The sequence below is a fragment of the Culicoides brevitarsis genome, chromosome 3, assembly GCF_036172545.1.
Source record: "Culicoides brevitarsis isolate CSIRO-B50_1 chromosome 3, AGI_CSIRO_Cbre_v1, whole genome shotgun sequence".
NCBI lineage: Eukaryota > Metazoa > Arthropoda > Insecta > Diptera > Ceratopogonidae > Culicoides > Culicoides brevitarsis.
Window position 1 is genome coordinate 14,114,432 of NC_087087.1, and position 14,738 is coordinate 14,129,169.

General features: G+C 28.5%; 2 protein-coding genes across 2 annotated transcripts in view; one reads left to right on the forward strand and one right to left on the reverse strand.

The window, feature by feature from the left end:
• Window positions 1-14,738, reverse strand: part of LOC134834278 (protein timeless homolog) — a 77,326-nt gene that overhangs the window by 39,845 nt on the left and 22,743 nt on the right. The gene's annotated exons all lie outside the window — the stretch shown is intronic.
• Window positions 1,125-7,295, forward strand: LOC134834279 (uncharacterized). Its single transcript, XM_063848879.1, has 10 exons — window positions 1,125-1,351; window positions 1,639-1,793; window positions 1,873-2,409; window positions 3,447-3,672; window positions 3,725-3,935; window positions 4,001-4,157; window positions 4,211-4,362; window positions 4,419-4,635; window positions 5,532-6,922; window positions 6,977-7,295. The coding sequence occupies exons 1-10, from the start codon at window positions 1,213-1,215 to the stop codon at window positions 7,221-7,223; spliced, it is 3,432 nt and encodes a 1,143-aa protein (XP_063704949.1). The 5' UTR covers window positions 1,125-1,212; the 3' UTR covers window positions 7,224-7,295.

Below are 14,738 nucleotides of genomic sequence, written 5' to 3' on the forward strand. Positions count from 1 at the left end.
AAAAATTACATGAAAATAAAAAAATAGTTAGAAAAAAATTTAAAAAATCAGAATATTGAACAAAAATTTTTGAAAATATAATGCAAATTTAATTAAGAATTTTGGAAATTTTTTTTTAAATTTAATTAAAAAATTAATTTAAAATTCTTATGAAAATTTGCAAAATATTAAAATTAGTCGGAAGAGTTTTAACCAAAAATTCAGAAAATTTAATTCAAGTATAAAAAATAATTAATATTTTAATTAAATAATTTTTAATTAAAAATTAATATTTATTTTTTTTTATTTATTATTTAATTGAAAATTAGCAAAATAGTAAATTTTTTTCAATTTTTTTTTTAAATTTCACAATTTTTGTAAAAAATAATATAGATTAAAACATAAAAAAGTAAAATCGAAGAATTTTTCCCAAAAATTCAGAAAATTTAATTTAAGTAAAAAAATATAAAAATAAATTAATTAATTATTATTTATTTTTTTTAATTAATTATTTTTCTAATTTAAATTAATTTTTATATTTAATTTTAATTAATATATATTTTTATATTTAATTTAATTTAATTAAAAAAAATCAAAAATAAATTAAAAATTATAAAAAAAAATCGTGAACAAAATATTATTTTTTTTTTAATTTTTTGTTTGAAAAAAATACACTCAAATTATTTATTTTTTACCATCTCTTTATATTCAATTATATCTTTCACCAAGAAACTTTTCAATACTAAATATTCCTTTTAAATATTTTTTAAAATTTTATTTCACAGATAACGTCACTAAACGCTGTCTGACACTTCGATCTTTAACAAAACTTTTCGATATTCATGAAAATTAATTAGATAAAGTGTGTCATCAGGAAAATTTATCATCGTCAAAAGTTAAATGAAAAGATAAATTTTTCGCATGGCATTCAAATAATTTTCCGACTCACTGTATTCATTCATGAAAATTGTCGCCATGGAAATTTCGGCTAACTTGTTGGATATTTGGTCGTTAAAAACAAGAAAATCCGATCAGCTGACGGGAAGTCTGGCATCAGCTGTTAACGGAGGACATCAGCTGGGTCAAGATCCTTAGTGACGAGCTTTGGCGACGGAATGTTTGATCAATTTTCGAGGAAAAATTTTCTTGGTTGAGACGTAAAAAAATTCACGGAACAAAGAAAATTTTCTGAAAAATTGAAAAAAGGTCCGAAAAAGGACAAAAATACACAGAATGAAGTTGCCTTTTAAGAAATTGCTGAAAAAGAAGGCAAATGTCTCAAAAGGAGGCGCCATTCTGGATCAAGTCATTGCGGAATCAGCTGCCCCGGATAATAAGTGTTTGTTATATAAATTGGCGAATTTTAAAGGAGGTGAGTTTTTTTTAAAGATTTTTCATATTTTTAAGAAAAAAATTAGTTTTTTAAAGAATTTTAATCAAAATTTTGAAAAATTTTTTAAAATTAAAAATTTTATCCAAAATTAAAAAATGTTACGTAACAAATATTTTCATAAAAAAATTAAATAAAAATAAATTAAATAATTAAAAAATAAATAATTAAAATTAATTAAATTAATTATTTAATTAAATTAATAATTAATTTAATAAATAATTAAAAATTAATTATTTTAATTATTTTATTTTTTTTTTAAATTTCAGGCGGCGATTTAATCGAAGCAATGCAATCTGGAGGTCAAATTGCCGTTGAAAATCTCATCCGGGAGCAATTTGGGGTTTTCATGTACAAAGGAGGTAAAGGTCAGATTATCAATCGTGCTGAATATCTTCGATGGAAGTACAAGGACAACACCGAGGTACATGCGCATTAATTTTTTTATCGTGAATTTTTCACTTTTTGACCCAATTTCCTCGTTTCTCACGTGAAATCAACAGGTAACAATTCCCATTGAAGCATCATTGTCGTCACATGATCCGCTTTCGAAATGGGTTGACCACAAAGCATGTTGGCAAATGCAATATCGCGGCTCTTTGGGCGAAAGTTTGATTCATGTTCTCGTAATTTGCGATACGAAAATGCATACGAAGCTTGCTCGGATTCTGCTGAGAGTTTTTCCCGAACAAGCGATCGACATCATGGAAGGCGAGGAATATTTGGGAGCAAGTGCGTTGCATCTCGCGATCGCTTATAGCAACAATGAGCTCGTAATTGACTTGGTAGAGGCGGGAGCGAATATTAACCAAAGGGCGATCGGGAGATTTTTCTTGCCGAAAGATCAGCAGAGCAATAAGCCGAAGAAAAATACGGATTATGAGGGTTTGGCTTATTTGGGAGAATATCCGCTGGCATGGGCAGCTTGTTGTAGTAATGAGTCCGTTTATAATTTGTTGCTGGAGCATGGAGCGGATCCCGATGCTCAAGATAATTTTGGAAATATGATTTTGCATATGGTGGTTGTTTGCGATAAATTGGTAAGAAATTTAATTTTTACAATTTTACAAAAAAAAATAATTTATATTTAATTTAAAAAAATTAATTTTTTTTAATTTAATTTTTTAATTTATTTTTTTCAATTAATTATTTTTTCAATTTTTTTAAAAAATTTTGAATTAATTTAAATAAAAATATTATTTAATTTATTAAAAAAATATTTTTAAAAAAGTTAGAATTTTTTTTTATTAATTTTATTTTATTTTATTTTTTTTAAAATTTGAATTAACGATAAGTCGATTTTAAAATTTTACCGATTTAAATTTGAATTGACATTAGAAAATTTTTATTTAAAATGGACCAAAAATTTAATATTTTTTATAATTTTTGTCTCAAAAGGTTAATTTATTTTCAAAAATCTCCCAATTATTTTTTTGAATCAACAAAAAGCGAATTTCAAATTTTTATTTTAGAAAAAAATAATTTAATTATTTTAATTAAATATTATTTTTGTAAAATTGAGAGATTTTTATACCTTTTAAGTCAAAATAAATAATTTTTATTTATTTAAATTTATTTATTTATTTAATTTATTTATTTAGTTTAGACCAAATTCAAAAATTTTTAACGGTCATTTTTTGAATTGACATTTCAAAATTTTTCTTCGAAATTGTCAATAAATTGATATCTTGAGAAAATTTTCTGTCAATTTCAAATAATATAAATTTCTCATAAAATTTAATTAATCTGTTTTCAAGATAAAATTGGAATATTTCTCAATTTTTTTTCATTTGAATTAGCAAGCAGGCGATTTTCAAATTTTATTAGAAAAATTTTCTTTATTAATTTTATTGTTTTTGATTAAAATTGAGAAATTTTTATGACTTTTAGGTCAAAATTAATAATTTTTCATTAATATTTAGATTGAAGTTTTGAATTAGCAAATTGCCATTTACAAATTTTTGTTCAAAATCTGTCATAATTTGTCAAAAAATTATTTCAAGACATTTTTAAGAAAATTTTAAACGAATTTTTATATAAAAAATCAAAAATAAATTTTTTTTTTTAAATATTTTAGGACATGTTCGGTTACGCCCTCCGTCATCCCAAATACCCATGCAACAATGGCGTCGCAAATTACGCTGGCCTAACCCCTTTAACACTCGCTTGCATGCTCGGTCGTTCCGAAGTCTTCAAAGAAATGTTGGAACTTTCTGCTCGCGAGTTCTGGCGTTACAGTAACATCACTTGCTCCGCGTATCCCTTAAACGCTTTGGACACTATTCGACCTGATGGGAGTACAAGTAAGAAATTTTCCATCAAAAAAAATAAAATTCCTCAAAATATTTTTCATAGATTGGCAAAGTGCGCTTTTCATCATCCTCGAGGGAACGAAACAAGAACATCTCGACATGCTCGATGGCGGCATCATTCAGAAACTTTTAGAGGAAAAATGGGACACTTTTGCACAACGGCAATTCAGCAAGCGACTTCTTATCCTGTTCGTGCACTTATTCTTTCTTTCGTGTTCCGTTCAGTTGCGAAAACCCAGAAATCCACACGCTACGTAAGTATTACTGCACGTGCATGTTTGGATTTTTGACATTGAGAGAAAGAATATTCAAAAAATAGCGAAGAAGAGGCCGAAATTCCGCACGAAAATGACTGGATCGATGTCAGTCGGTACTTTTGCGAATGCGTAACTGTGCTGGGCGTCTTGAGTTTTGTCATTTTTCAACAAGGAGACGAACTCAAAAATCAAGGATTGAAGGCTTTTTGCAAGTCTTTGGTTTGTATCTTTCGAATTTCGACAAATTTCTAAACTAAAATTGAATTTTACAGAAATCCGCACCGCCTAAATTTGTGTTTTTAATTTCAAACTTGGCGATTTTGGCGGTTATTCCATATCGCATCATGGGTGACATTGACACGGAAGAGGCTTTATTGATTTTTGCGTTGCCCGGAAGTTGGTTCTTGTTGATGTTCTTTGCTGGGTAAGAAATTTTTTCTGATTTTTCTTGAAATAAATGAAAAAATTTTGATTTTTTAGAGCGATTCGTCTCACTGGACCTTTCGTAACGATGATTTTCTCCATGATCACGGGAGATATGTTGACCTTTTCCATCATTTATTTCATCGTGTTGTTCGGATTTTGCAATGCTTTTTACTTTTTGTACAAAGGGCATCCAGAAGTTGAAGAAACCGGATATTCGACGTACATGAGCACGTGGATGGCATTGTTCCAAATGACTTTGGGCGATTATGATGTGAGTTTTTATCGATTTTTATTGAATTTAGAAGAAAAAAGCGGTTTTTTCATTTAAAATGTGCACTGGGGCAAAATTTTAGATTGCGTATTGGGTCAAATTTAGACTTTGTGCTATGGGGAATTGTTCAAAATTTGCATTGGGACCAAAAATTAAATAATTCTTGGGTCAAATATGTGAAATTCAATGAGAGAAAAAATTAGAATGTGCATTGGGATTAAAATTTTCAATGTAAACTGGGATAAATACAGAATATGGACTTGTATAAAATTTGATAAAGTTGCATAAGGAGAAAAAGTAAAATATATTCTGGGTCAAGAAATGTAAAATACGCAATGGGAAACATAAAAAATGTGCACTGGGACAAAATTTTAGATTGCCTATTGGGTTTTACTTCGAGTTTGGGATATGGCGAAATTTTAAAAATGTGTATTGGGACTAAAAGTTAAATATTTTTTGAGTCAAATATGTGAAATTTATGGAAATTTATTAAAAGAAAAATTAAAAATGTGCATTGGGATGAAAATTTTTAATGTAAACTGGGTTAAATACAAAATATGAACTTGCATAAAATTTTAAAATGTGCATTAGGTCAAAAATTAAAATATATGCTGGGTCAATAAATGTAAAATATGCAATGGGAAATATTAAATATGTGCACTGGGTCGAAAATTTGAAATGGATTTGAAATTTTAGAAGAAGGAAATAATCCAAAATTTGCATTGGGCTGAAAATATCAAATTTATAGGGGTAAATATCGAAGAAAAAATATTAAAATTTGCATTGGTCCAACAAATTTTTCTAAAGTACTTTGATTAAAATTTTAAAAAAATTCTAAAATGTGCACTGGGTAAATTTTAAAAATATTTTCCCTTAATTCCTTAATTTTTTTTCAGTATTCCGAGTTCAACGATTTGAAATATGCAAACATGGCAAAAACCGTTTTCATCATCTTCATGATTTTCGTGCCCATTTTGCTACTTAACATGTTGATTGCTATGATGGGCAACACCTATGCCGCCGTTATCGAACAGTCCGAGAAAGAATTCGTCAAGCAATGGGCTAAAATTGTCGTTTCTCTCGAACGTGCTGTCCCGAAAGAAGATGCCAAAAAGTATCTCGAGACCTATTCGATTCCCCTAACTGAAGACGAACGTGGCGTCATGGTTATCAAAAGCAAAAGTAAAACTCGCGCGCGTCAACGCAAAGGAGCCGTAGGCAACTGGAAACGCGTTCTGAAAGTAACGCTCGGCGAATTGAAGAAAAAAGGAATGTCTGGCGAGGAATTACGTCGCATCATGTGGGGACGCGCCTCGATCACAAGTCCCACGAAAATTTCGAAGAAAAAGAAGCGCGAAATGGACATGGCGAATGAAGATCCCTTCGGACTTACTGCAGCTTTGGATCAAATGTCGTACACGCAGGACATTTTGATGATGGAACAGGAAGAAGTTGTCATTGATCCGGTTAAGAAACAACCGATACCGAAAGCAGCGCCCCCTACCGACTCAAAAGCTGGCGACAACATGATGACACTTATGGGCGACTTGAAGGATTCGCAAGTACCTGGCACAGCGCCATCTACGACGCCACACACACCAAAATCGGGAGTTTCTTTGTCATATTCGGGCGGAGTTGATTTACACTTGCACTATAACGATCCTTTGCGTGAATTGATTATTTTGACAGAAAACAAGGACGCCGATCCAAACGACGAAGCTTTCTGGAATCGCTTATTGAGACTTGCGGAAGAAGCGACTTTGCTGGATCACATTGAGGAGGTTAAGGAATGTTTACGACTTTCGGAGGCACAGAAACAAGAACAGAAAGCTGCAGAAGTTCAAGCTGCTGTTTTATTCCAAAACCCCAAAGACATCATTGATCCGGTTAAAGAAGCGGAATTCATGAAAACTTTACAAGCTTTGGTCGAAAGTGACAGCGATGCCGAAAAACCAGTTTTAGGTAAAGGATCTCTCATTAGACGCGCCAAATCCGCAGTTTCTCGTCGTTCATCGTCAAAACAACGCAAAACCGATGAACATCCCTTATTCAAGATCGCATGGGAAGAACAACAATTAAGCGCGGGAATCTTCAATTACACGTACGACGATTTGAAAACGCCGCAAGATGACACTATGATGGATGTCGCCGATCAAGATTACGACGAAGCAACTGTCGCCGATGAGGTTTTGGAGCCAGATCCTGAACCAAAATCCGATGTTCAAAGCGAATCTTCGAGTGTCAAGTCGAAAAGTCGTCGTCGACGGGGAAGATTTTCACGAAATAAGTAAAAAAATCTTTTTTAATTAAAAATTTTTAGTTTAAAATAATTTTTTTTCAGAGTGTCGCCGCAATCTTCTGACGACGGCGACAATACAAGTCAACGACGAGTGAAGACAGCGCCCCCACGTAACAACGGCGAAGACGAGGACTCTCCCCCAGATCCGCTTGAACCATGGAGTACCCGTGACTTGATGAATATCAACCAGATTTTGGATCAAAATGATAGTCCTCTAGTTGGAGACGAGCCCATTCCGGAGCCTCATGAACTTCTAGATGACGTTGCAGAAGAAGCTCCGGAAGAATAAACTCATTTCTCGCTCAGAGAAAAAATAGTCGAAAAATAGCAAAAACTCACATTTAATAAACTCTTTAATAGTTGAGCACAAGATGTTGAATAAATTGATAACAAAAGTTTCTGTTAGAGAAACAACACAAAAAAAAAATGCAACAACTTTGTCTGGACTGTCAGAAGAAATTTCAACACAAATAAGAAATTTGAGGCAATTTTCCTTCTCTTTCTTCAGTTTCTGTGAAAAAAAAAATTGGACCGTCGCAAACCAACAATTTTACGACAAAGACCACAAAATAACAACAATCATTTTGAAAATATTTATCTTTTGCCAAGAAAGTTTTGTTCTCGGGTTTCGCATAAAATAAAGTAAAAAATGCCTCTTAGCCATTCACAACACAAATCCACACACATTCACTCACACACAATTTTTTTTTTGATATTTTTTTCCACTTTCTTTTTTCGTCATCATTCTCGGAGGTGCTGACACAAAAGCAAGAAAATTTCTTCGTAGACTAACCTTTTAGAAAGTCATGATGTGAATAATAAAATATAATTTCTTTCCTTTTTTGTGTCCTGTCACACGATTTATTGGAATAAAAATCTTATTTTTAATGGCAAAGGGGACAGTTTCGTGTGTGTTAATGTTTCGACCGAAAGTTCAAGAGAAAATCTTTTTTTTTTGTTACAGCATTTCGAGGAAAAATTAGGTTTTTATAGGAAAAAATTGATGTCTGTCTGAATTGAAGTTGATAAAATGTTCAATGGGCTGAAAATTTTAAATTCACAAAAAATTAAGCTTTTTAAATTATTCTAAATGTGTATTGGGACAAAATTATAAAAGAAAATTTGAAGGCTTTCGCAAACTAAACTTTAACAAATTTTAAATGTGCATTGGGGCAAAAATATAAAATTTGAAAAAAATTGAACTTTAAAAAAAGCTAAAAAGAAATTAAATGTGCATTGGGACAAAAACATAAAATTTGAAGTTTTGAAAAAGCTAAAAAAAAATTAAATGTGTATTGGGGTAAAAATACAAAATTTGAAGGAAATTTGAACCCTTGAAAAAGCTAAAAAAAAATTAAAAGTGCATTGGGGTAAAAATATAAAATTTGAAAGATAAACTTTTGAAAAAGCTAAAAAAAATTTAAATGTGCATTGGGGTAAAATTTTAAAATATTTAAAAATTGTGATGAACTTTAAAAGTTTTAACTGAAAGAAGTAAAAATTTGACATTGGAGCGAAATTCTGGTAAAAAAATGAGAAAAATTTCAGAATGTGCATTGGGATCTAGTTTTAAAATGTGCATAGGGATGATATTTTTTAATACCTGTTTCAATGAAATTTAAGGTTATACACTAAAAGAAAGTGTAGAAATAAATATTGGCGAAAATATTAAATGTAAACTTTGTAAAAATATCTTAATTAACTTATAAAAAATTTAGAATACGCCCTGGGGTAAAAAATTTATACATCAAATTAGAAGAAAGTTTAAAATTGCAACTTGATAGAACATTTAAAATGTATATTGGGACGAAATTTGAAATCTAGAGTGAACTAAATATGTTAAATTTACAATAGGGAAAAATTTCAAAATACCTACTGGGCTCTATCATATAAAGCGTTAAATCAGAAAATGCTCTTTGGTAACTTTTCTAATGACAACTTTTACAAGTTTTTGTCATCTTCATACAAGAAAAGTTCATGAGAAAACATCATTTACATCAATCCAAAAAGAAAACACGAACGGAAAGGGGTCACTGAACTCAACCTCCTGTCGTTAAAAGTCACTTTTATCGTCACGTCACGTGTTTTTTCAGATGAAAACTTTTCTTTCTGCGTCTTTCAATTAATCATGTGAGAAAGTTTATTGACACGAAACACATTTCCTTGGAATTTTACGGGAATTTTACCATAGAAAAGCTTAAAGGAACATCAAACGACGAATAACAAAGCATTTTTCATGTGAGAAAGCCTCATTAGTACAAAACTCTCCAGTTTGAAAAAAAAATTATATCAGAGATGAAAACGACATCTCCTCCCCCGCCCCTTTGCCACACAAATAATAACTCATTTAATATAAAATATAAACAAAACTTTTGTGGTTGTTGTTTATTAAAAGAGTGTGTGTTTGCGTTTAAAAGACTTTTAGAGTGTAGTTTTAATTTTCTTCACATGTGTGTGCTTTTACGTTATACAGCTGTTGTCTGCCACAATTTGCACAAAGATAAAACATGTTAAAGTATGGAAAAACATAACTTAGGCATACGGAGCTCTTTGGTGAATGTTTTTCAGAGGCTTAAAGTTGTTGTTGTTGTTGTTGAAGGAGAAAAAACATTATCATTGTTCTCTAGACTTATTTACAGCTACACCGAAGCTTGCCTCAAAAGTGTTTTATTCCAAGTTTTAAACTAGTTTATTGTTTTACTTTTTGGTTCTTTGCTATTAAAAATTATTAGAGAACTTTTTGCTTAAACTACAGACACGATGTTGTCTAAATATAATTAAGTCACAGATGAAGAGGAGTCAATTAAGGTTGAATTATGTGACTTTTATTTACTTTTAGGCACGTGAGTACTTGAGTAAGTAGTTGAAGATTATATTTTTAAATAATTGAGTGGAAAATCTGTTTGAAATGTAATTATGGGTGTAACCGAGAAAAAGTTTTTTTAAGGACTTGGCTTTAAATTTTTTTTTAAAACATCAATTAAAAGAATTTTATAAAATAAAAATATTGAATTAGCGAAAAGGCGATTTTCAAATTTTTTAACTGTCAATTTATAAAAATGAAATTTCATTTTTTTTTATTCCAAAATTGAATATTAATTAATCGAATAGAAACTTTTAAAAAATTTAATTCTAATTTTTTTTTAGAATTTTTTACAAAATTTTCAATTTTTTCTACAAACACTGCTACTTTAAAAAAATTAAAATTTTTGAATAAATAAATTTAAAAAAATTAATAAAATTTAAATTTGTTTAATTAATTTAATTTTAGTATTTGAATTAGCAGAAACCAAATTTAAAGTTTATATAATAAAAAAATTGTTTTAAAAATTAAATTAATTAAATAAATTTAATTTTAATATTTTTTTAAAATTAATTTATTTAAAAATTTAATTTTTTTAAATTTTTCTCAATTATTTGAATTAGCAGAAACCAATTTTAAAATTAATAAATTAAAAATTTATTTTAAAAATTAAATGAATTTAAAAAATTTAAATTTTATTAATTTTTTATTTGATTTATTTAAATTTTAATTAATTAAAATTAAATTAAATGTTAATTAAATTTAAAAAAATTATTAAATTAATTAGTTATTATTATAAATAAAAATGAAAAAAAAAAATTTAAATTAAATTTAAAATTAAATTGGATTTAAGAAGATTTGATTTTTAAATTTTTCAAAAATTCATTTAAAAATAACTTTGAATTAAAATAATAAAATTCTCTATTAAAAATCAAATTTTAATGAAGGAATTAATTTTATTAAATTAAAATTATTATTTAAATCTAAATTAAATTTGAAAAAAAAATTAAAGTGAAGAATTATTTGAAGAAATTCTTTTAAAGAATTCTACTTTGATCAAAATTTTATTTTAAAAAAACTTAAAAATCGCATTTTAACCATTTCATGTAGAAACCACTTGAAAAACTGACCTATTTTGATAAGAATTTCATTTAAAAAGCTTCAAGTGCCACTAAAACAATTAAAGCGCTTAAAAACTTTGCACAATTTTTTTTTTTTTCGTTCAAATTCTCAACAAAAACACAAAAAGTGACATTAAAATTTGCACTTCATTCAGCATAATTGCCAATTTTGCGAATGTTCAAAGCCTGCAACGACATTTTCTGTTGTTGTTTGTCAATTAATGTGTTTTAATAACAATCGGAACAACAATGTGCCTCGCTGTCATTTTCATTAAATCCCAATATTTGTCCCCTAATCGAGACAGCTAATCTACTGCGTTTTGCTTCTGTTTGCTGCAAAATTGTACGAACGACTGCAATAAAACCAAAAAGAAAGCAAACTGTCCATGACACGAAACGAAAAAAAAAAACATTTTAAAATAATAACAATAAAAGGCATGTTTGGTTGTTTTCGTTATTCTTGCTTTTTTGCGTGGCGCGCGAATGAAATTAAAAATTTGTAAACTGACGTCGTTCGGTGAAAACGAAAAAAAAAATTTAAACCAAGAGGAGGAGAGGAAATAAAAATAAAATGAATCATTTTCTCGTTGTTTTTATATTTTTTTATCTTTGTCCGTTTTTTTTTCGCGCGGGATTACCTTGCGTGTTAATGGTCGTGTAATACAACGCCGAGCCATTTTGTTTTACGTTTATTATCTCCGGCGCACAAAAAAATAATTGAATTGCCCATTTAACGTGCAATAATAAATGATTAGTTGAGCCTGGTTATCATGATGCCCCATAAAAAAGAGGGAGAGAAAGAGGCGAAAAAAGGTCGCTTTTTGTCCAAAAATGTAACAGAAGAGCGTTTTGGTCTAGTCATTAACGTAATTGAAATATTTGCTTTTGATCCTTGGCGGCTTTTTAAGGCGTGTTAATTCCGTTGAGAGTTGATTTAACGTGAAAAATGGGAAAAGTTCAATATGGTTTCGACGAGAAATTGGAGATATGAGATAAAATTGTCTCTGAGCTGTCGTGAAAGTTACTTCAATAAATCTTTAATAAATAAATCGCTTTATTTTTTTATCTTTTTTGACTTTTGCCTTTGAAAGTTAAAAATTCAATGGGACAAAAATGAGAAATTTCATAAAAAATTATATTTTTTGCTTTTTTTGTTATTTTTATAATTTTTTAAATTTTTTATTGTAAGATTTTCAACTAAGAAACCTTTTTTTTTACTAAAATTAGTATTTTGTGATAATTTTTTTAACTTAATTTTTTTACTTGAATTACCTAATTTACAATTTAAAATAAATTTAAAAAAAAATTTAAATAAATCAGAAAGAAAACAAATAAAAAAAAGATAAATTATTTACTTAAATTAATTAAATTTAAAAAAAAATTATTTTTAAAGATTTTTTTTTAATTTTCAACTTGAAATGTTTTCAAATCAATTAATTAAGAAATAATTTAAAATTAATTTTATTTAAAAACAACATAAAAATATTTTTAAAAAAATATGAAAAATTGCTTTAAATTTATAGACAATTTATATGAAAAAAAATTATTTAATTTAGTTTTTTGAATTTTTAAAAATTTAATTTTTAATTATTTTTTTTTAAATTTAATTTTTAATTAATTTTTTTTTTTAAATTAATTAATTTAATTTTTAATTTAATTTTTAATTTTTTTTAAAATTAATAATAATTCGGTAATAGGATTGATCAACCAGTTACCGTGCTCTTAAGAAAATTTTCAACTTTTATTTTTTCATTTTTAAAATAAAATAAAATTTGACAGTATTTGAAAAGCTTTCATAAGCAAGAACAAAAATATATAAAAAAAACTAAAAATAAATAAATGAAAACGTCTTCAAAAAAATCCCAAAAAATGTTCAATCTTTAAATCTTATCCAATTAATCCAAACCAAGCAATAAATTTAACAAACGTCGAAAGCACAAAAACTGTAAATCCGCCATTTACCTCTCCTAATAATAATTCCAGAGTCCCTTTACGCAACAACAGACCATAAATAAAAACTAAACTGTCATATAAATTTTTCCTGTCTGTCTCTGATTACAACTCTCACTCATCCACGTTCTGTTCCCGCTTCAAGATTCTTATCAAATAATTGAGTTTTATTATATGCCGGTCACTTTCGCTCCTCCGACGACGAGCGACGTGTCGTCTCAACAGCGAGGCGATCTTTAATTAAAAAAAAATAACACGGAACGATGTCTGCCAGTAATAACTTTATTAGAAATCTCTTTTAGATTTTTTTTGCACGTGAAAAATTATTGTTGCAATGAGGAGACGAAAAACGGAGGAAAAAAGGAAAGAAAATGGAAGGAAGGTATACGAGAAACAGACAGAAAAGAAATATGGTTATTTTCATCGCTCCAGACGGCGGTTGGTGTCATTTTACGTCACGTAATCATAGCAACACGGGCAGGAGAGCAGGCGACAGACGTGACAACGTGGATGTGGAAAAGATGCAAGAGATGCAATGTAATAATGACGATGATGATATTAAATGAATGAAAATAATGAAAATTTAATGAATGGCTTGCTTATAGGGAAGGTAGATGAGGAACTGATATATTTATGTCGTCGTAACTACCTGACGTAATGAGAAGGGGATTGAGTTTACGAGTTGGAGATGAGATGGGAAAATAAATGAAAATAATAGAAAGAATGCAAATAATTACATTGTGATTAAATTTTATAATAAGCGATGTGAATTGAGTTTATTGGATTGGAGAAAAAGGAGACTATCAGGTAAGAATTAGTTCATTAATTAATTTTCAGATGAGAAAAATTATAAGTTGATCGTTGAAGGAACATAAATTGTGATCAGAACTATAGCTTAACCTTGAATGACCTTGAGGAGGTTGGATCGTTTAAATTGCTTCCTTAAGTGCAACGTTTGAATCTTCTGAACATGACAACTATCGAGGATCGTTTTCGAATTAACTATGCCATTTTCACATCTGATATGCTGCGCTCTAACATCATTTTGAAGGTCATCAAGAGCAAATTAGTTGAAAGAAATCGTCAGTACAACTTGAGAAACCAGAGATCGCTCTTTCAGACAAAAACTTCCAAAAAGTACCTCAACAACTCACTTATTTCTCGCTGCATCAGAATCTACAATGATTTTACTGACCTTGTCGACTTTAATGGACTTTAGAAAAGAATTGAAATTAAGAACGAATTGAAAAGCATTTTTAGACTTAAGTACAAATGAGAAAAGATGAGGCTCCCCGAAGAGAAAAGTTAAAATTTGATGAACTTAAAACTCAAGTCATTTTTAAAAAAAGTCTGAAGCTTTAGCTTGAATTTATATTCGTTCAATTATTTCTAATGGATTGGTTCGAATTTTTGAAAATTGGTTTTTAATTCTTTTTTTTAATTTAATTCTCTAAGTCTTTAATTTTTCTTTAATAAGCAATTAATTAAATTAATATTTATTTCGAAGTTTGATATATTTTAAAAATTTGAGAAACTCAAAATTTGAGTTTTGAATCGATTAATTGAATTGATCATCACTTTGAAAGGGAGTTCCTGAAACTTAATAAAAATTAAGATCAAAAGTTTTTCGTTTTTAATCTTTTTATATAATTTTTTTTTTCGAAACACTTTAAGACTTAAAACTGATTTGAACTCGAGTAATTTTCGAGCAATCGAGGGATTTTTAATTTAAAAACATGAAGCGTTTAATTGTAGTTCAGTTTTCACGAATTTTTTCAAATTCATCTTAGAGAGACTTCTTGCTTAATTTTTTATTGAATATAGTGACCAAGACGAGTTCCAACCGCATTTTTTTTCAAAATGCGGTGAAAAATGCAATTATAAATACCTCTTTCATCTCTTGTGACGTATAACATTTAATAACTAAAGT